We start from the raw sequence: 22,411 nt of genomic DNA, 5'->3' as shown, positions 1-22,411 counted from the left end.
TTTTTTTGGGTGGGGGGGGGGCGATTGACGTATAGTCATTTTTATCTCCTCTCTTTGTCTTCGTTCACAGTTTTGACATGGGTACTTATGAGCCTAGTTGTTTTTGCACCCTAAAACGAAACAAACTAACCATGGGTGTTGGCCCATTGAGTAGATATGATTTATGTCCAACCAATTAATGCCTTCAAACAATTAAATTCTGTCTTAACACTTCCTTCATAGCAAAACATAGTAGTACAGCCTAGAAGCATTATTTTTAAGGAAGTGTGTGATAGAAAATAATGAAGAGCTGCTCTACATTACTTTACAAATGTGTAGAAAGACCAATGGCACACGTGATCCCAGATTATATAGGAAACCCCACTACATGCTTGGGATACTTGTGTGCCACCTGCCACCATCACCACATAAAGAATAGTGCTAACCTGCACACTGGATGGGTGACTAAACAAACTTTAAACTTCAGAAACAAATTATATATTTTACATCTACATACATAATCTGCCAGCCACCATATGGTGTGTGGTAGAGGATACCTTGTACCACTACTTGTCATTTCCTTTCCTGTTCCACTCACAAATAGAGTGAGGGAAAAACAGCTGTCTAAATGTCTCCATACAAGCTCTAATCTCTCTAATCTTATTTTCACTACCCTTACATGAAATGTGTACTGGTGTCCAAAATTACAGCAACAAACTGCTGTTTCTCCATCCTATGTCTAATTCACGATATAATCATACAAACTGTCAACAATATGTCCGTACGCTCACGTTCTGCTTGGAAGAAGGCATTCTGGTCAATGCACAATAATGCCAACGATGACATCTGGGCACCTATGAAATAACATAGTGTTTGCTGGGTAACCCCACATCCACAATCACTGTGTTCACAACTAAAGATGGTGCAATATGGCACAGAGTTGACGCCTACCAGATACTCTGTGGCCAAGGGCTACAGAAAGAAAGGAAGCAGGAAAGTTGTAAACTGATGTGGGCTGATGGCTTAGTGTGAATCTCTCTTTTTTTCTCAGATGTGGCGACAGTGTATACAGACCAAAACTGTATCCCGAAGACCAGGGCAGAGCCGACCATGCGAGATTTCAGAAGAGATGACCATTATTTGGCTGTAAGGGCATGGCAGTACTGCCTTAGCAATGCACAGCAACAAGTGTTGTGCTTATAGCATCCTCCGGACGTGTTTATCGAGACAACTCCCCCCCTGTGCAGAATGCTTTGGTAGAGTGGCCTTTATTGCAGGAGACCTGCTACATGTCTACCTCCGAAGTATCTAGAGACAAGTCATCAACATGCCACCTAGGCAGCCAAACAGTGGACAATGTTGTTTTCACAGATGAGTCCAGATTTAGTCTGGAGAGTGGTTCTCAAGGGATGTGAGGAGGATCCCTAATGGTGTGGCCTTGGATAATGTTGACCACTCAAACCCCTATTCATGAAATTGCGCCGGCCGCGGTGGTCTAGCGGTTCTGGCGCTGCAGTCCGGAACCGCAGGACTGCTACGGTCGCAGGTTCGAATCCTGCCTCGGGCATGGGTGTGTGTGATGTCCTTAGGTTAGTTAGGTTTAAGTGGTTCTAAGTTCTAGGGGACTTATGACCTAAGATGTTGAGTCCCATAGTGCTCAGAGCCATTTGAACCATGAAATTGCATGGGTGAATCAGCAAGGTTTAACTGCTGTCAGATATTGTGATGAGATCTTGGGACCTCATTTGCAGTTGTTGCAAGGTGCTGTGGGCCCAGGCTTCGTATTGATGGACGATAATGCTCAACCTCATAGAGCATGGTTGGCTGATGTTTTCTTGGAAACAGAAGATATTGCACATATTGTGTGGCCTGCTTGCTCTCCCAATTTGAATTCCATAGAGCATGTCTGGGATGCTATAGGGAGACAGCTTGCATCACACCAGCATCCACCAACAACTCTCAAAGACTGCGAGCAGCTCTGCAGGAAGAACGGGCATTATTGCCTCATGGCATAATTGCCTGATGATATAATTCACAGCGTGCTCCATCGTTGTCAGGCCTTTATTGCTGCCAGAGGTGGTCACATCCCATACTGAGCACATTAACCAGTTGTCAGAATGTATGTGCAAATCCATTAAGATGGAAAAAACACACAACATTTGTGTTTACCATTATGCATGCTGCAGTTGTTTAAGTTCTGTATTCTTTACATTGTTTCTACTGTACTATCACCTGTTTATACTGTTTTGTGGCAAAATAAAGGCAACCTTGCAAAATTTGTTTGTTGCTTTAATTTTGGACACCAGTGTATGTTGACGACAGGAGAGTCATCCTGCTGTCGCTTCAGATGCTGGTTCTCTACATTTTGTCATTAGTACTCCTTGAAAATAATGTAACATTTCCTCCAGTGATTGCCATTTGAGTTCCTTAAGCATCTCTGTAATATTTTCTTGTTGTCTTGTTGTCAGAACATACCGGTAACAAATCTAGGAGCCCACCTCTGAACTGCTTTGATGTCTTCCTTTAATCTGACCTGGTTCAGATCCCAAACACACAAATAGCACTCAACAGTGGGTCACACTAGTGTCCTATATGAGATCTGCTTTAGTGATGAATCACATTTTCTTAAAATTTTCTCAACAAACGAAGTTGAGCATTCAGCATCCCTACTGCAGTCCTTACATGCTCATTCCATTTCATATTGCTGAGCAGTATTACATCTAGATATTTAATCAATGAGACTAATGCTGTAATCAGACATTATGGGTTTGTTTTTCCCACTCTTCTGCATTACCATACACTATTCTACATTTAGGGCCTGCTGTCATTCATCACACCAGCTAGAAATTTTGTCTAAGTCATCTAGTATTTTCCTACAGTGACTCGAGGATGACACCGTCCCATACACCACATCACCATCAGCAAACAGCTGCAGATTAGTGCTTGCCCTGTCCACCAGATCATTTACCTTTACAGAGAATAACAGTGGTCCTATCACACTTCCCTCGGACACACCTGATGATACCCTTGTCTCTGATGAACATTCACTGTCAAGGACAACATACTGTGTTCTACCATTGAACTTTCACTAGTATTGAACCATTGGCTTCAAAAAGAATAAACAATACACAACATTATTGCAGTACAAAATAAAACCAACTGGGAGGAGAATGTGTATTAAACATTCAGGGAGTTGGTGAAGGTGTGCTAAAACTTTCCTGCTTAGTGGCTATCAAATTGATTTACTGAATTATCAACAAAATTAGAGAAGCTTACATCTCCATGAAAGATGTTTTTGAGAAGTCACACACACTTAAAAAGTCCACGTTGTTTGTGGCAGCCACAGACTGGTATGTGTGGTGGTGTTGGGGGTGAGCTGTTATCTCATGATTACTAGAGCATTTTATAGATAGAGCATAATGACTGCAGGTTTGGAAAGCTCAGTTACTCATTAGTCAACCATTTACTTCCAAGTGGATGGTTAGAGAGGTGACTGAGATGATAAGCAGCCTGCCAACATGGGGCTACTGTTACCTGTGTTGCCATTTTGAGAGTAACCTATTGCGTGCAGCAATAAAGAGGAGGCTGAAAGAATATTGTGTACTGTGTTTTTGTTGCTCCTCTGGGCATTTTGGGAACAGCATTGGTGTCACTGCAGTTCCATCCCCTGCCCCCTTCCCAAACCACTACCTCAAAATCAGGAGATGAGTTCTGTAATGTTCTTGACAAGTGGAAAATAGAGGCAAGATGAACTTTAGTATGTAAGAACTGAATATAATACTCCTAAAGTTAATGCCCCATTATAATGACGTAACTCGCAACATTGAGTGAGATATTATCAATATCACAAGACAGTGACCTACTCACACACCCAGAATTTTTTTTAACTGAAGTTATATTCAGCCGATTGAATACACAGTATTTTAAATGTTTAAATTTTAGGAAGATTTTAATGTGCTATTTACTCAAGTTATACTTCTTTGTAATACTTGTTCAAGAAATTATAAATAATATTGAATTTCATTAATTACTGTTATTGAATATGCTTGGGAATACCTTGCCTGTGCATTTGGAGTGGAGTTAATACTGAAACAGTTTTCAGTTTTAAGAAACTAGATAACACAAATATAGTAACAGAAGATGTGTACTTAATAGTGGAAACCACTAGTTTTGTTTTTCATTAACTCATGTTTGCTCAGTTGCATATAATTGTGTTTCAGATGGAATATACAGGATAGCGTATGAAGAAGTTGATGAAAGTGATGTTAAAATATATTGCTTCCCATCTTCAACTTCTCATTTAGGAGATTTTGAGGAATATAGGTATGTGGATAGATAACTTATTTTTCACATAAGTGTTAAATTTAACAGATGATAGAATGTGAAATAAACAAGTGAGGTCGTTGGTCATTTGAAATAAAAATGTTTCATTGTTATAAAGATTTTTTATAGTTTTGTTGCTTGTGTCATGGGAATTGAAAGGAAAGTAAAATAGCACAACTGTCAACAAATGTGTCATTAGCAGCTACATTGTCTCATATTGCGTCTGCCATTATTATCACTATTGTTATATTGTTACCTTTATTATCAAGAACTTAAAATAATTAACAGTTCTGAGAAAGTCAATTTGTCATTATATTACTACCACCAATTCTATCTCACCTGTACAGTCAATGTTCACATTTTTCCTCTCACTCTGCAACTATTCAATGAGGTAACATCACTTTACTACAGAAACACTTCTGATGTGTAAGTTTCATCAGTATCTAACACATTTACTAGTTAATAATGTATGGTTGCTGGCTTTGTGCTCATGTTGTACGACTACTAAATTGCAAAGTTCTTGAAGGAATCCCCGTGCTACAGGAGTGGAATCCAGATTTAATGAGGTCAGTTTTAAGTTAAACCACTGTTGATTTGATTATGTCCCCATGTGCCTCTACACTAGAAAAAATTTCAATATCAAAGAGTATGAGACTTTATTTACATTCCCTATCACATAGCACCTGTGACCAAATGATGAGACATGTGCTGCACTATCAGTGAAATGAACTGATGCATTATTAGTTATATTATGAAAAGGAAAGTTGCTACTCACTATATAGTGGAGATGCTGAGTTGCAGATAGGCACAACAAAAAGACTGTCACAAATATAACTTTTGCCCAGTAAGGCCTTCATCAAAACTAGATGACAAACACACACACACACACACACACACACACACACACACAAACACAACTCACAAACACACGACTGCAGTCTCAGGCAACTGAAGCTACACTGCAAGCAGCAGCACCAGCACATGATGTGAGTGGAGACTGGGTGGGGGTAAGGAGGAGGCTGGGGTGGGGAGGGGGAGGGATAGTGGGGTAGGGGTGGCGAACAGTGACATGCTGTGGGGGAGTGCACAGGGACAAGGTGGAAAGAGGGTGGGCAGTTATGTACAGTCAGGAGGTTAGATGGAGGGCAGCAGAGAATTGGGGGCAAAGGAGAGAAGTAAAAAGACTGGGTGTGATGGAGGAATGAGAGCTGTGTAGTACTGGAGTGGGAACAGTGAAGGGGCTGGATGGGAGATGACAATTTCTAATGTAGGTTGAGGTCAGGAGGGTTATGGGAACACATTGCAGGGAAAGCTCCTACCTGCACAAGTCAGAAAAGCTAGTGGTGGTGGGAAGGATCAATGTGGCACAGGCTGTGAAGCAGTCATCGAAATGAAGGATCTCGTGTTTGGCAGCATGTTCAGCAACAGGGTGGTCCACTTGTTTCTTGGCCACAGCTTGGCCTTTCATGTGGACAGACAGTTTGTTGATAGAATGGAGCACAGTGGTTGCAACTGAGCGTGTAGATCACATGACTGGTTTCACGGGTAGCGCTGCCTTTTAATGGGATAGGTGATGTTTGTGACTGAACTGGAGTAGGTGGTGGTGGTGGTGGTGAGAGGAAGTATATGACAGGCCTTGCATCTAGGCCTATTACAGGGGTATGAACCATGAGATAAGGGGTTGGGAGCAGGGGCTGCATAGGGATGGATGAGTATAATGGAGGCTGGGTGGATGGCGGAATATCGCTATGGGAAGGGTGGAATGGATATGGGTAGGACATTTCCATTTCAGGGCACATGCCCCTAGGGGGCTCACTACTCTTTGGTGGGTTCGTGCTTGGCTGCCACAGGGTCCCAGCCATTGCAGCATCTTTTCCCTTCTGTGCTGCTTGTCTAAGCCCTTGCTATTCTTTTTCCCCTCCTTTGCGGGACGTGTCTGCGGTGTTACTGGGAATGTACCATAATGTCTGTTGCTGACATAAGAACAATTTCAGCACTGAATGAGATTTTTACTCTGCAGCGAGTGTGCGCTGATACGAAACTTCCTGGCAGATTAAAACTGTGTGCCCGACCGAGACTCGAACTCGGGACCTTTGCCTTTTGCAGGCAAGTGCTCTACCATCTGAGCTACCGAAGCACGACTCATGCCCGGTACTCGCAGCTTTACTTCTGCCAGTATCTCGTCTCCTACCTTCCAAACTTTACAGAAGCTCTCCTGCGAACCTTGCAGAACTAGTTCTGGTACCGTAGGCCGGCTGGCCTCCATATCCCTGTTCGCACCACCAACCATTTTTCTGCGTTCGATTCCACAGACCGACAACACAAGCTAGCTGATGCTTCTGTGGACCTCATGGGGCAGGATCTTCCTGCTTCTGTGCCCTGTAGCAGCAAGTCTTCGCAGGCTATCACTCAGCAACTGCTGAGGTGACACCCCTTCATTGCTTCATTGTGACTCTCCTTCAATGGAACGTTTGCTGCCTTCAGTCCCACAAAGAGGATTTATGGCTGCTTTTAGTGTTGCAGCATCCCCTTGTACTGTGCCTTCAGAAAACAAAACTGCGTCCTCACGACCGTTTTGAACTTCAACAAGTTTTCCCGGTTCGTTTTGACCTTACCCCTGAGGTCGGCATTCCATCTCATGGGGGCATCATGCTGCTCATACGGGATGACATTCATTGTCAGCCCATCTCCGCTACCTATCTTCAAGCCGTTGCAGTTCGCCTTTTCCTTCCTCACCTGACTTTTTCCTTCCGTACCGTTTATGTCCCTCTGTCATACGCTGTCACCAGGGCTGACTTTCTTTAGCTTATTGGACAGATACCTCCACCATTTCTGCTACTTATGGTGAGCACTTGAAATATCTTACAAACATTATCCTTACCACTGCAGGACATTCCATTCCTCCCACTTCCTCTTTACCGTAACATGTCCCTGTCTCTTTTTAAAATACCTAGTTTTCAAGGTGCGTGTGGGTTCTGCCTTGTCAAACACCTTTTCCAGGAAACCAGTGTGCCTCAGGGTTCTGAACAGAGCGTCACCCTCTGTAGCTATCGCCATTAACCATATAATGACCTGCACGTGCCGGGCATCTCTGGTTTCCTTTTTGTTGACAATTTTGCCATCTATTGCAGTTCTCCATGGACTTATCTCACAGAGCGACGTGTTTAGATATGTCTTGATCATCTTTATTCCTGGGGCATTGACAATGGCTTTCGTTTTTCCACTGACAAAACCATCTCTATGAATTTCTAGTGGTGCAGTTGGTTTCTCCCACCATCTTTACATCTTGGACCTGTTGCTCTTCCATTCTACATCTACATCTACATCTACATCCATACTCCGCAAGCCACCTGACGGTGTGTGGCGGAGGGTACCTCGAGTACCTCTATAGGTTCTCCCTTCTATTCCAGTCTCGTATTGTTCGTGGAAAGAAGGATTGTCGGTATGCCTTTGTGTGGGCTCTAATATCTCTGATTTTATCCTAATGGTCTCTTCATGAGATATACATAGGAGGGAGCAATATACTGCTTGACTCTTCGGTGAAGATGTGTTCCCAAAACTTCAACAAAAGCCCGTACCGAGCTACTGAGCGTCTCTCCTGCAGAGTCTTCCACTGGAGTTTATCTATCATCTCCGTAACGCTTTGGCGATTACTAAATGATCCTGTAACGAAGCGTGCTGCTCTCCGTTGGATCTTCTCTATCTCTTCTATCAACCCTATCTGGTACGGATCCCACACTGCTGAGTAGTATTCAAGCAGCGGGCGAACAAGCGTACTGTAACCTGCTTCCTTTGTTTTCAGATTGCATTTCCTTAGGATTCTTCCAATGAATCTCCTCTGGCATCTGCTTTACTGATGATCAACTTTATATGATAATTCCATTTTAAATCACTCCTAATGTGTACTCCCAGATAATTTATGGCATTAACTGCTTCCAGTTGCTGACCTGCTGTATTGTAGCTAAATGATAAGGGATCTTTCTTTCTGTGTATTCGCAGCACATTACACTTGTCTACATTGAGATTCAATTGCCATTCCCTGCACCATGCGTCAATTCGCTGCAGATCCTCCTGTATTTCAGTACAATTTTCCATTGTTACAACCTCTCGATATACCACAGCATCATCCGCAAAAAGCCTCAGTGAACTTTCGATGCCATCCACAAGGTCATTTATGTATATTGTGAATAGCAACGGTCCTACGACACTCCCCTGCGGCACACCTGAAATCACTCTTACTTCGGTAGACTTCTCTCCATTTAGAATGACATGCTGCATTCTGTTATCTAGGAACTCTTCAATCCAATCACACAATTGGTCTGATAGTCCATATGCTCTTACTTTGTTCATTAAACGACTGTGGGGAACTGTATCGAACGCCTTGCGGAAGTCAAGAAACATGGCATCTACCTGTGAACCCGTGTCTATGGCCTTCTGAGTCTCGTGGACGAATAGCGCGAGCTGGGTTTCACATGACTGTCCTTTTCTAAACCCATGCTGATTCCTACAGAGTAGATTTCTAGTCTCCAGAAAAGTCATTATACTAGAACATAATATGTGTTCCAAAATTCTACAACTGATCGACGTTAGAGATATAGGTCTATAGTTCTGCACATCTGTTCGACTTCCCTTCTTGAAAACGGGCATGACCTGTGCCCTTTTCCAATCCTTTGGAATGCTACGCTCTTCTAGAGACCTATGGTACACCGCTGCAAGAAGGGGGGCAAGTTCCTTCGCGTACTCTGTGTAAAATCGAACTGGTATCCCATCAGATCCAGGGGGCTTTCCTCTTTTGAGCGATTTTAATTGTTTCTCTATCCCTCTGTCGTCTATTTCGATATCTACCATTTTGTCATCTGTGCGACAATCTAGAGAAGGAACTACAGTGCAGTCTTGCTCTGTGAAACAGCTTTGGAAAAAGACATTTAGTATTTCGGCCTTTAGAGTGTCATCCTCTGTTTCAGTACCATTTTGGTCACAGACTGTCTGGACATTTTGTTTTGATCCACCTACCGCTCTGACATAAGACCATAATTTCTTAGGATTTTCTGCCAAGTCAGCACATAGAACTTTACTTTCAAATTCATTGAACGCCTCTCACGTAGCCCTCCTCACACTACATTTCGCTTCACATAATTTTTGTTTGTCTGCAAGGCTTTGGCTATGTTTATGTTTGCTGTGAAGTTCCCTTTGCTTCCGCAGCAGTTTTCTAACTCGGTTGTTGTACCACGGTGGCTCTTTCCCATCTCTTACGATCTTTCTTGGCACATACTCATCTAACGCATATTGTACGATGGTTTTGAACTTTGTCCACTAATCCTCAACACTATCTGTACTTGAGACAAAACTTTTGTGTTGAGCCGTCAGGTACCATATTTACTCGAATCTAAGCCGCACTTTTTTTCCGGTTTTTGTAATCTAAAAAAGCGCCTGCGGCTTAGAATCGAGTGCAAAGCAAGCGGAAATTCTGAAAAACGTTGGTGGGTGCCGGCACAACTTACTTCTGCCGTCGAATATATGTAGCACTACACAGGCATGCTTTTTAGGCACCAAGATAAATACTGGCCCCAAAACCTGTGCGTCAGTAAATAAATTTAAAAAAAAAAGGTGGAAGACGAGCTATTTTCTCCACCCCGAGTTTCGACCACTGCATTTTCATACATTATCCAACGAAGTAAATACAAATTCCGTATTGTTCATCTTAGAATGTAGCAGCATTTCAATGTACTGCGAAAATCTGCCTGCAAGACTGTTTGGGATGTTTGTCAATATGGCCAACTCTACGTTCTGAATTTTTTCCTATCTGTGAGAAGAGATGGTTGCTAATTGGAACTTTTATAAATTGTGAATCACATGCAGTATTCTCGTCACCATAAGAATAATACGCATATAAACATTTTGCTATGTATTGCTTAATGTTTGCTGCTATCTCATTTAAATCCTGTCTGCCTAATAAACTACGAAACTAGAGTGAGACAACAGCAAACATGGAAGAATATACATATCATGTCACGTTTATATTCGTACTATTCTTATGCTTAATAGTGATACAGTCAGAAATGGAGCACGGCAATTGACTAGATTTTTAAATCTAAGATGACTCTAATTTCTGTGTAGAATGTAATGCACTAAAGAGGCACCTGCAAAGATTTTCAAACGGTGAAAATTTTTCGCCAACTCTCGTTCAGAACATCTTCTATCATACGCAGTCTATTAGTTGGTTGTTGTTGATCATTATCAAAGAAAGCAGCAGCGTAAGTAACAACAAGTCAACAAATAGCAGTTTCTTGCCAGTGTTTCGTTAATGAGACGATTCCTCTCTCTTCCTCCCCCCCCCCCCCCTTTAAAAAAAAAAAAAAGGGGGGGGGGCAGCAGTAGTGCGCACAAAAGCAAGCCCTGCCGCGAGCGGCGACAGGCCGTAAACACGCACTATCAGAATGCAACAAACAATGCATGACACAGTACAGTAATGCATTTTCAGCTTAGAGTGATAAACACCTATAACAAAGAAAACTGCGCTTATCAGATCAAAGAGAAATAAGCAATCAATTCAAACCAGACGAAGCACGTGGAAAAGGAAGGGTACCCATATAAAAACGACGGAGTGCCTGACGCATAGCAATGGCTACCTGGTAAAGCTTAACTGCTAAGCTTACAACTCGAACCAAACTACTGTAGCTGTATCATCATTCATTCGACCTAAATTGTGTCTCATATTAAAATGGACCAACTTTATTTAGATTTGGAGATGCAGCCTATAATTTTTCTCTCCCCTTGAATTTCGAGTCTCAAATTTCAGGTGCGGCTTAGATTCGGGAAATTTTATTTCCCTTGATTTCGAGTCCCATATTTCAGGTGCGGCTTAGATTCGAGTAAATATGGTACTCTGAAATCTGCTTTTTGTCACTTTCGCTAAATAGAAAAATCTTCCTACCTTTTTTAATATTTCTACTTTCGGCTGAAATCATCGATGCAGTATCCGCTTTATGATCGTTGATTCCCTGTTCTGCGTTAACTGTTTCAAATAGTTCGGGACTGTTTGTCACCAGAAGGTCTAATATGTTATCGCCACGAGTCGGTTCTCTGTTTAACTGCTCAAGGTAGTTTTCAGATAAAGCTCTTAAAAAAGTTTCACTGGATTCTTTATCCCTGCCACCCGTTATGAACGTTTGAGTCTCCCAGTCTATATCTGGCAAATTAAAATCTCCACCCAGAACTATAACATGGTGGGGAAATCTACTCGAAATATTTTCCAAATTATCCTTCAGGTGCTCAGCCACAACAGCTGCTGAGCCAGGGGGCCTATAGATACATCCAATTACCATGTCTGAGCCTGTTTTAACCGTGACCTTCACCCAAATTATTTCACATTTCGGATCTCCGTCAATTTCCTTCGATACTATTGCACTTCTTATCGCTATAAACACGCCTCCCCCTTCACTGTCCAGCCTGTCCCTGCAGTATACATTCCAATCTGAGTTTAGGATTTCATTACTGTTTACGTCTGGTTTGAGCCAACTTTCTGTCCCTAGTACTATGTGGGCGTTGTGACCGTTTATTAATGAGAGCAGTTCTGGGACCATTCTATAGATGCTCCTGCAGTTTACTATTAGCACATTAATATTGTTATTCCCTGTTGCATTTTGCCTACTCCTACCTTGCCGCGTCTCAGGAGGCGTCTTGTCGGGCCTAGGGAGGGAATTTTCTAACCTAAAAAACCCACATGTGCACTCCACACGTACTCCGCTACCCTTGTAGCCGCTTCCTGTGTGTAGTGCACGCGTGACCTATTCAGGGGGACCATACATTTCTCCACCCGATAGTGGAGGTTGAGAAATTTGCGCCCCAGATCTCCGCAGAATCGTCTGAGCCTCTGGTTTAAGCCTTCCACTCGGCTCCAAACCAGAGGACCGTGATCGGTTCTGGTAACGATACTGTAAATAGTTAGCTCAGATTCCACCCCGCGAGCGAGGCTTTCCGCCTTCACCAATTCCGCCAACTGCCTGTATGAACTGAGGATGACCTCTGAACCCAGACGGCAGGAGTCATTGGTGCCGACATGAGCAAAAATTTGCAGTCAGGTGCACCCAGTGCTCTCTATCGCCACCGCCAGGGCCTCCTCCACATCTCGGATGAGACCCCCCGGCAAGCAGACAGAGTGAACACTGGCCTTCTTCCCAGACCTTTCCGCTATTTCCCTAAGGGGCTCCTTCACCTGCCTAACGTTGGAGCTCCCAATAACTAATAAACTCCTCCCCCTGTGTGCCTGCTCGGACCTTGCTGAAGGAGCGGCCACATGTCCACTCACAGGCAGAGCGGGCGATGCCACACGGCCAGCCTCCACATTGACCCTTCGCCTCGTGCGCTGCGAATGCCGCTGAAGCCCACCACTCCCCTTGGGGAGAGGGTGGCTCAACCGCGCACGGTACCCGCGAAGATGTCTCGACAGCAGAGACAGTGGGTGAAGCATGTAACACCTGGGGTGTACCATGCGACGCACCAGACTCCCCACTGCCGCTACACTCCGAGGCAGCAGGCTGTAGAGGGCTGACCGCGGCCATCAATACGTTCAGCTGTTCGCGAACAGTGGCCAGCTCCTCCTGTGTCCGTACACAGCAGTCACACATCCTATCCATCCTAAGAAATCAATTTACTGTAGAGAGTTAATCAACTTTTAACTAGACTGCTAATTCACTAAAGGCGGCTGATACTTGACTAACCTATGGTTACTAGACACTTCTTGTAGAAAACAATGAAAATAGCACTAACTGTCTCTGGACTGTATTGAAAACAAACACTAGCACTACTGGCACTATGGTTGACTAAAGAGACTCTCTCTGACTGTATTCAAAACAAACACAAAATCTATGGAACACTATTGCTAGCACTCGACAATTAAAGCTTCCTAAAAGCAAAAACACATGGAAGAAGAAGTGACAAGTAAGAAAAATATAGTTAATACTTAAATTAACGTAGCTCGCTGCACAGCAGAAGTGATGCAGACGGCAGTTACGACGACACTGACACTGAAACTATGAAATTCCTGGGGCTCATGCTCAGTAGTAAACTCTTTTGGTCCTCCCACATATTTTACCTGGCAGCCAGCGGTCCCTCAGTGTCCTACATGCCCTCAATAGTACTTCCTGGGGTGCAGATTGAACCACCCTACTCCGCTTGTACCGGTCCCTTGCCTGTTGAAAACTATACTATGGGTGCTTTGTTTGTGTGTGCATGTCCATCCCTCTTACGCCGTCTCAACACTATACACCATCGTGGCATCTGTTTGGCCACTGGCGCCCACTACACGAGCCTGGTTGAGAATCTGTATGCTGAAGGTGCTGAACCACCACTGTGTTACTGCTGTCACTTTCTCCTCAGCAGGTACGCATGCCGTTAGTATGCCATGCACGGTCCCTCCTCCTATGCCACCTCCATCGATGATTCCCTTGATCGCCAGTAGGGTGTGTCCCTCTTTTCTGTTACCTCCTGGAGTTGCTTTCGGCACTTCCCCCAGTGGCTTAACTTCACACTACCTGCAAATTTCCCAGTGGGTGTGAACCCTCCACCACCTTGGCTCCGTGAAGCCGCCCCTGTTTACCTTGGCCTTCATTCGCTTCCTAAGGAACAATCTCTCTCTGTCACCTTCAGTTTCATGAATTTTGCATGGAACTTAGTGATAGTACCTTTGTTCCACTGATGGCTCTCTTATTGTCTGCGGTGTCGGGTGTGCCTTCGTCATTGGCACCAACGTCTTTCGATATCGTCTCTGGCAGCTGAGCTCTTCACCCTGTAGCAGAGCACAGAGTACATCCGGTGGCACAGACTTTTCGATTGTATCCTCTGCTCAGACTCTCTCAGCACCCTTCAAAGTCTATGTACATTTTACACTGCCCATCCCAAAGTGCAATGGGCCCAGGAAAACTGTCAGTTGCTCACTCTTGGTGGAGCCACTGTGATGTTGGTGTGCCATGTTGCACTGTCAGGAAATGAGGCTGTTGACACTGCTGCCAAGGCTGCAGTCCTTGTACCTCAAGCCACTAGTTCCTACGTTCCCTCCAATGATCTCGGTGTTGCCATCTGTCAGGAGGTGGTGTCCCTTTGGCATCGCCATTGGTCCTCCCTTCGTGGGCCTAAGCTCCAGGTTCTGAAGCCTCTTCCAGTGGCTTTGATGACCACCTCTCAGCCCTTCCACTGGGAAGCGGTCATTACAACTAGGTTGCGTACTGGGCACTGCTTTTTTAGCCATCGTCATTTGTTAAGTGGTGCTCCCCCACCACTTTGTTCACATTGCACCCAACTTGTAATGCCTGCCACTTCCTGACGGAATGCCCATTTTTTTACCGTTTGGGTTTGTTGTCTGAGTGATTGGCTGTTTTAGTAAATGACTCGGGGGCTGTCTGCCACATTTTACTTTTTATCCGTCTAAACAATATGGTGAAGGCCATTTAATTCTTAGTTTTGGACCTCCATTTCTGTGTGGCATCTTCTGCAGCTCTTTCTCCATGCCTCTGTTTTTAGTTGTCTTCTCTTATGCCAATTGGGATTTATGTATAGTCTTTTTTTAACTCCTCTTTGTCTTTGTGCTCTATAGTTTTGACTTGGGCATGTATGACACCAGTTGTTTTTGTACCCTAAAACAAAGCAAAACAAAGCAATTTCAGAGCATGACGAGAGGTAGTCAGAACCCTGGCAGAGAATGTAATTCATTTGCTCCAGTCCTGGTTGATACTGAGTTATGAAGAGAATGCTCCTCTGTGGCCGGATGGTGGGACTTTGTAAGGTGGTGGGAGACTGGAAACATAAGGCATGGGAGATTTGTTTTTATACAAGGTTGGTACAATAATTACAGTTTGTGAAGGCTTTAGTGAGACCCTTGGTATATTTCGAGAGGGAATACTCATCGCTCCAGATGTGACAACTGCAGGTGGCTAGGCTGTATAGAAGGAACTTCTTGGTATAGAATGGGTGGCAACTGTCAAAGTGGAGGTATTACTGGTGTTTATTGTTTTGGTATGGATGGAGGTACTGATGTAGCCATCTTTGAGGTGCAGGTCAACATCTAGGAAGGTGGCTTGTTTGGTTGAATAGGACCAGGTGAATTTTTGTTGTGCCCATCTGCGACTCAGCACCTCCGCTGTATGGCGAGTAGCAACTTTCCTTTTCACAATATTGTTACTTTTCATCCTGGATTTTCCATTGTTTGGATGCATTATTAGAGTATTTGAGAATGCATTTATTGGTGACATACTGTCAGAAATAATTAAATTGTACTATGTTAAAAGACAATTACATTTAACATTGCTAAAATAGAGTATGGCTTGAGAGGACTGTAATATCTTACAAAAAAAATATGTATGACATAACTTACCATGCTGAGACAGGTGAGAGTTCTCCAATGCGACAATCATGGCTCAGTCCTCAGCTGTCTCGCCTTCATCTACCTACCATTCATCTTTCCATTCACCTCTCTCTTTTCCTCTCGTCCCTTTTCTTCCTCTTACACACTGCTCTACAGAATGCTCATGCCATTGGATAAGTGTGTGTGTGTGTGTGGGGGGGGGGGGGGGGGCTCTGGTAAAGAAAATTGTCAGATTGCATAGCTGTAAGGTCAATCTTATTTACATCCCTGTTTCCCACTCAACCTCTCAACTAGATGGTGAGTAATTACCTATACACCCTCAGTTGAAGCATTATGTAATAAAGTTTGAAAATGAATTGTCGAGGCATGTCAGAAGTAGTTGTGTTTGCCAAAATGAGTATAAGGTTCTTGCGATAGCTGGTACCAAGATGATAATTACATAGTGGCAGTCTTTTGGGCTCAGACCTTATTTTAAAATTGTAATTGTTTTGAATGTAAGTGATTAAGTTGTTAAATAAGATGGTAACAAATTGTAACTTGTCTATCATCTAATAACCCTTATTGTTCCAATACTCATGGATCTTAAATATATTTTCTCTTTTGGCTACAGGTTCCCTCGTGCTGGCACAGCGAACTCCAAGTCAAACCTCAAAATGGTTCAATTTAAGGTCAATGAGAATCACCAAATCTATGATGTGAATGTCCTTGAGTTGCAGTACCCCTTGTGTGTTTTGTTTCCCTGGATGGAGTACTTAGTTCGTGTAGGTTGGACACCCAGTGGTGATTAGTAAGTATAACAAATTTTGAATATGAAATGCTAAGATAGAAATTTGTTATTAGTTGAGATACATTCCCCGAAGGAAATGATACTAATAGAATATGCATTTTTGGTATTACCATATCATGTTGGGTGTATGTTTAAAGCAATGTGTAACAAAAGAATGTAAACAATAGAATCCAAAAGGAAATCTGTGAATAATGCAAGGAGCTGAAAGGACCAAAAACATTAGCAACTTATATGTTATATTTTGCACCTCATGCCTTCCTTGATAAAGGATTTTTAGCTACTTGGGCTTCCTTCCAGTATCTGGTAAATTTGTGTGCATATATGCGCTGGTTAGCCTGGCTCAAGTAGCACCAAATTTATTAGTAGACACTCTATAAGTATTTTTTTCTTTCTTTTTAATTTCATTTATCATATAGGCACATCAGATACAAAATTAGTCCTCCCAGGAAATATCCCCTTAATACTGTAATTCGATGGATAAACCCCCCAGGGGGCTCACCCTGGTTGGACTGGATGGTATCAGGGCAGATGCTTGGTGCATGAAGCGTATTAAGCTGCAAAAATCTGTCCGTCTCTTCGAATGGTGAAGGATCCTTAAATGCTGCTTCCTATGACCTGGCAACCTTCCCTTCTATGGCTACACCATGGAGGAGAGCCAGGCTCGCTGTTTTGGGCTGAAACCCTTTCCCCGTTACCTTGTTTGTACTACGGTGGATGGGGACACATTCGCCACCACAAAGCCATTGTTTTTCATGGAAAATATTGAGGAAAAGTTTGGTGAAGTGGAGTCTCTTAGTAAGATACAGTTGGGCTCACTGTTAATCAAAGCTTATTCTGCCACCCAATCCGCAGCTATTCGTGCCTGTGATCGTCTTGGCATTGTCCTGGTGTCTATCATTCCCCACCAATCTTTGAATATGGTCCAGGGAGTAATTTTTCATAGGGACCTCATCCTGCAAACTGATGAGGGACTCCGATCTAATCTGGAGCTGTGTGGCGTTCATTTTGTTTTACGTGTGGAGAAGGGTCGCAAAGACAACCACACTGATACTGGCTCCTTCATTCTGGCTTTCGAGGGGGATACCCTGCCAGAGAAGGTGAACGTTATGTGCTACAAATGTGACGTGAAGCCGTACATCCCTCCACCTATGCGGTGCTTGCGTTTTGGGCATATGTCTTCCTGCTGTACAGCGGACCCTTTGTGTGGTGACTGTGGCCACCCACTCCATGAGGGAAGCCCCTGTGTTCCTCCACCTGTGTGCATCAGTTGTGCTGACCGCCATTCCTCTCGCTCGCCGGAGTGTCTGGATTACAAGAGAGAGAAGAAGATCCAAGAATACAAGTCCCTGGATCACATGGTATATGCTGAGGCTCGCCAAACGTATGAGAGACTCCATCCAGTGTCACTATCTTCAACTTTTGCCTCTGTTACTTCCTTTCCACCTCCTCCTTCTCCTCCTTTGTCTTTACCCCAGCACCATACCCCTCCCCCTCCCCCTCCCCCTCCTGTGACCTTATGTCAGGAAGCCGCTCCCCCTCCATGGCCAAAGAAGTGGCCCCCTTCTTCGGTATCTGCCAGTGATAGGGCTCCCTCCCAGGACCCCTCTCCCCGGCATCTCTCAGGCCAGAAGACTGTTACCAACACTTGGCCATGAGGTGCACCATCTGTGGGCCCCAAGGTCGCCCGCTCTCTTTCGGTTCCCGATGTTCCAGGAGCCTGTACTCCCTCTGTGCCCTGCCCTCCTCCACCTCAGAAAGAGAAGAGAAGAAACATAAATACCAAGTCAAAGCACCCCCAGTGCCCCTGGAGGTGCTATCTGCCCCCTCGCAACCTGAGACTGACATTTTATTTATGGATGTCACCCCACTCTTGTTGATGACAACTACTGACCAAGTGACCTGACCTCCTTCTCGGCTTCTTCATGTCTACCTTGGACTCATGCCACACAATCATCCAGTGGAATTGCAACAGATAGTATCGTCACTTACTGGAAATGCAACATCCTGTGTCCTTTTATTCTGCATCTTGTCTTGTTCTTCAAGAAAGCATTTCCGTGATGACCATTCTCCAACTTTTCGTGGTTATCGGGCATTCTGTTGGAACTGTGTTGGCCCTGGGGTAGCTTCTGGTGGGGTGTGCACTTTGGTTTGCTCCGATGTCATTAGTGACTAGATCCCCCTACATACCACCTTGGAGGCTACAGCAATTTGAGTGCAAATGACTCCGGAAATCACCATTTGCAATGTGTACTTCCCTCCAGGCATGCCACTTGTTTATGTTGCACTGTCTACCTTAATCCAGTAACTCCAGTCCCTGTTTCTCCTCCTTGGGGATTTCAGTGCCCACCATCCTCTGTGGAGGAGCGTCACTTCAACGGGTAGGGGTATCCTAATTGACTAACTTATCATGGACCTCCGTTTGTGTCTCCTCACTGATGGTTCCCCTGCCCACTTCAGTGCCGTCCATGGTACCTTCTCTTTTATCGATCTCATCATCTCCTCCCCTGCCCTCATGGCTTCCCTACATTGGTCATCCCGTGATGCCCTATGTGACAGTGACCACTTTCCGGTGATTGTATTGTTCCCCTGTTGCCGCCAGCTAGCTAGCCAGCCAGGCCCCCACATTGGGCATTCTGCAGGGCCAATTGGCTTTTAATATGACTGCTCCCCACTTTGACACCTCCTTCTCGAATTCCATTGATGTCTTCGTGCAAGGTATCTCTGCTGCTCTTCTACACACTACTGGGACTGGTGTCCCTCTATCCACAGGTCCATAGGTCAGCCGGTACCGTGGTGGACCAAGGATATCACAGTCGCTGTCCAAGACTGCTGACAGGTGCTGCAGCAAATTACGCAACACCCTTCACAGACCGACCTCCTCACCTTTAAGCGTCTTCATGCTAAGTCTTGTTATGTTAATAAGTGTAGTAAAAAGGAATGCTGGGAGCACTGTGTTTCCCCCTAGGGATGTATGCCTCTTCGTCACAGATTTGGTAAAAGATCCTTAGCCTTCTGGGCTGCCAGACACAGTCAGCTGTCCAGGGTCTGAACCTTCAAGGTGCACTGTGCACTGATCCATTGGCCCTCACAGAACACCTCTCAACACACTTTGTGATGGCATTGTCGACCTCCGGCCGGCCGGTGTGGCCGTGCGGTTAAAGGCGCTTCAGTCTGGAACCGCGTGACCGCTACGGTCGCAGGTTCGAATCCTGCCTCGGGCATGGATGTGTGTGATGTCCTTAGGTTCGTTAGGTTTAAGTAGTTCTAAGTTCTAGGGGACTGATGACCACAGCAGTTAAGTCCCATAGTGCTCAGAGCCATTGTCGACCTCTTCCTACCCTACTACCTTTGTCTGGCAGAAACACAATTTGAACAGACCCCCCCCCCCCCCCCCCCTCTGTTTCATCCTGCGCCACGTTGAGTCTTATAATGCACCATTCACTGAATGGGTATTGGTGCGGGTTCTTAGCTCTTCACGAGACACAACCCCAGGGCTGGATTCCTTCCACAACCAGATGATCCAATACTTGGATGTTCCCCAGAGGCAACAGCTCCTCACAGTCTTCAACCACATTTGCCTCACGGGTGCTTTTCTGTCACAATGGCAAGACAGTATAGTCATCCTCATCCTTAAGCCCGGGATAAATCCAATGTCTCTTGACAGTTACCGCCCCATTAGCCTTGCGAATGTACTTTGTAAACAGCTCGAAAGGATGGTCAATTTCAGATTATGCTGGGTACTCGAATCTTGGGGCCTTTTGTCCCCCGGATCACAGTAGCTTCCAGGCATGGCGATCTCCAACTGACCATTTACTCTGATTGGAATCAGACATTCAAAAGGCTTTTACTCACTGCTGGGACCATGTCACGGTCTTGTCTGACCTGCATAAGGTGTATGACATGGCTTGGTGCCTTCACATTTTAGTTACCCCCCATGACTGGGGCTTCCCTGGTCCCCTTCAGATTTTTATCTGCTGGTTTCTATCTTACCGGCTCTTCTGGGTTTGAGTTGGCACTTCACTCAGCTCCCCTCAAATTCAGGAGAATGGTATTTCACAGGGTTTTGTGCTAACCCACAGGGTTTTGTGCTAAGTGTCACTCTCTTCCTCATTGCCATCAATGGGCTTGCAACCTCTATTGGGCCTCTGGTTACCCTGGGGTTGTACATCAACAATTTTTGCATCTGGTGCAGCTCCCACTTGGTAGCGTCTGCTGAGTGCCAGCTCCGAGGCGCCATCCAACAGGTGTCTGTGTGGGCCACCACCCATGGCTTCCAGTTTTCTCCCTTCAAAATGTGGGCTGTGCATTTTTGTCAGTGACCCACAGTACACTCCGATCCAGAACTTTATTTCGGCAACCGACTCCCCGATTTTTTAACACAGTCTTGTTTCTTGGACCTTATTTTTGATAACAAGCTGACATGGCTGCCCCACATTCACCACATAAAGACTACATTATGCAGAAACTTAATGCTCTCTGTCTCCTGGCCCACACATCTTGGGGTTCAGACCGTTCCACTCTTCATCATCTTTACCATGCTCTGGTCTTGTCCGGACCAGATTATGGTAGTAAGATTTATGGCTCAGCAGCTCCTTCCACTTTGAAACTTGTGGACCCTCTCCATCATTGTGGGATGCATCTGGCTATTGGTGCCTTTCGCACTAGTCCTGTTAATAGTCTCCTCACAGAAGTGGGGATTCCCTCTCTACACATCTTACAGAGCCAACTTCTTGTTTCTTATGCAATCACCATTTGCCAATTCCCTGACCATCCTGGGTACCCTGTGCTCTTCACCAAAGAAGGATGTCTCCCTTCTAACATCCACCCATGGGTGGTATTGCCGGTTGGCATACGTCTCACTTCCCTCTGTCAGGATCTCCATCTCCACTCACTGAACTACACTCAGTGTCTTTCCTCCCATATCCCCCCCCCCCCCCCCCCCCCCCTTGGATGGTGCCTAGACCACGGATGAGGACTGATCTATTCCAGGATCCTAAGGTCTCTGTTGCTCCTATGGTTTACCAGTGTCAAGTATATGCCATCCTTGCAGAGTTCCGGGGTGCCACCATGTTTTACACTGATGGTTCTAAGACTATTGATAAGGTGGAATATGCTTTCTCATCTCCTACTGGCTTCGAGAACCATTTATTACCATGATTTTGTAGTGTATTCACAGCAGAGCTTACAGCCATTCACAGGGCCCTCCTTTTTGTTTCTCAGGCCTCTCTCCACAGTGTTTTAATTTGTTCAGACTCTATGAGCAGCCTGCAGGCTATCAATTGATGCTACTCCCTTCAGCCTTTGGTCTCTGCTATCCACGACCTCCTCTCTGCCCTTGAGCATGCCACATGGTCAGTCGCCTCTCTCTGGGTCCCAAGTCATGTAGGCATCTCAAGGAATGAATTGGCTTACCGTTTGGCCAGAGAAGCAGATACTTAGCCGCTCCCCGATTTCCTTTCATGATTCCAGCTACAGGTATATGGATCTACGTCAAATCTCTCCTTGCCCAACAGTGGAATGCCATCTGGAGCGCTACTGCTCATAATAATAAACTCTGCACAATCAAGGAGTCTACTGCACTTTGCTCTTCTTTCTGCTCCTCTCGGAAGGAGTCCATTGTTTTATGCCGTTTGTGCATTGGTCACACCTGGGTCACCCATTGTTTCCTCCTGCGTAATGATCCACCCCCACAATGTGGTTGTGGAGCCAGACTGACGATATCTCACATATTGGTGGAATGTCCCCTTCTTTTGGCCCTTTATGTTAAGTATAGTCCTCCCGATCCCTTAAATTTAATATTAACAGACGATCCATGGATGGTTAAACTGGTCCTCAGTTTCCTCTGTGTAAGTGGTTTTTGTTTAGAGGTATAAGGTTCTCCTTTAGTCTTGAAGCAGGGGCAGGTTGGTTGTGGTTAGGACTTCTTTTACAGTCCTCTTGGTCTGTGACCCCCATGTCAGCCC

General features: G+C 44.9%; 1 protein-coding gene across 3 annotated transcripts in view; it reads left to right on the top strand.

Annotated features, from left to right (window-relative positions):
* Positions 1-22,411, top strand: part of LOC126259870 (dipeptidyl peptidase 9) — a 203,654-nt gene that overhangs the window by 55,161 nt on the left and 126,082 nt on the right. For all 3 annotated transcript variants that reach the window (XM_049956949.1, XM_049956939.1, XM_049956932.1), the window contains 2 exons: positions 4,200-4,302; positions 16,272-16,448. In XM_049956949.1, coding sequence (XP_049812906.1) covers positions 4,200-4,302; positions 16,272-16,448 — 280 coding nt within the window. The remainder of the gene's footprint in view (positions 1-4,199; positions 4,303-16,271; positions 16,449-22,411) is intronic.

Source organism: Schistocerca nitens, chromosome 1 (assembly GCF_023898315.1).
Source record: "Schistocerca nitens isolate TAMUIC-IGC-003100 chromosome 1, iqSchNite1.1, whole genome shotgun sequence".
NCBI classification, from domain to species: Eukaryota; Metazoa; Arthropoda; class Insecta; order Orthoptera; family Acrididae; genus Schistocerca; species Schistocerca nitens.
This window is presented reverse-complemented; position numbering and strand designations above follow the sequence as displayed.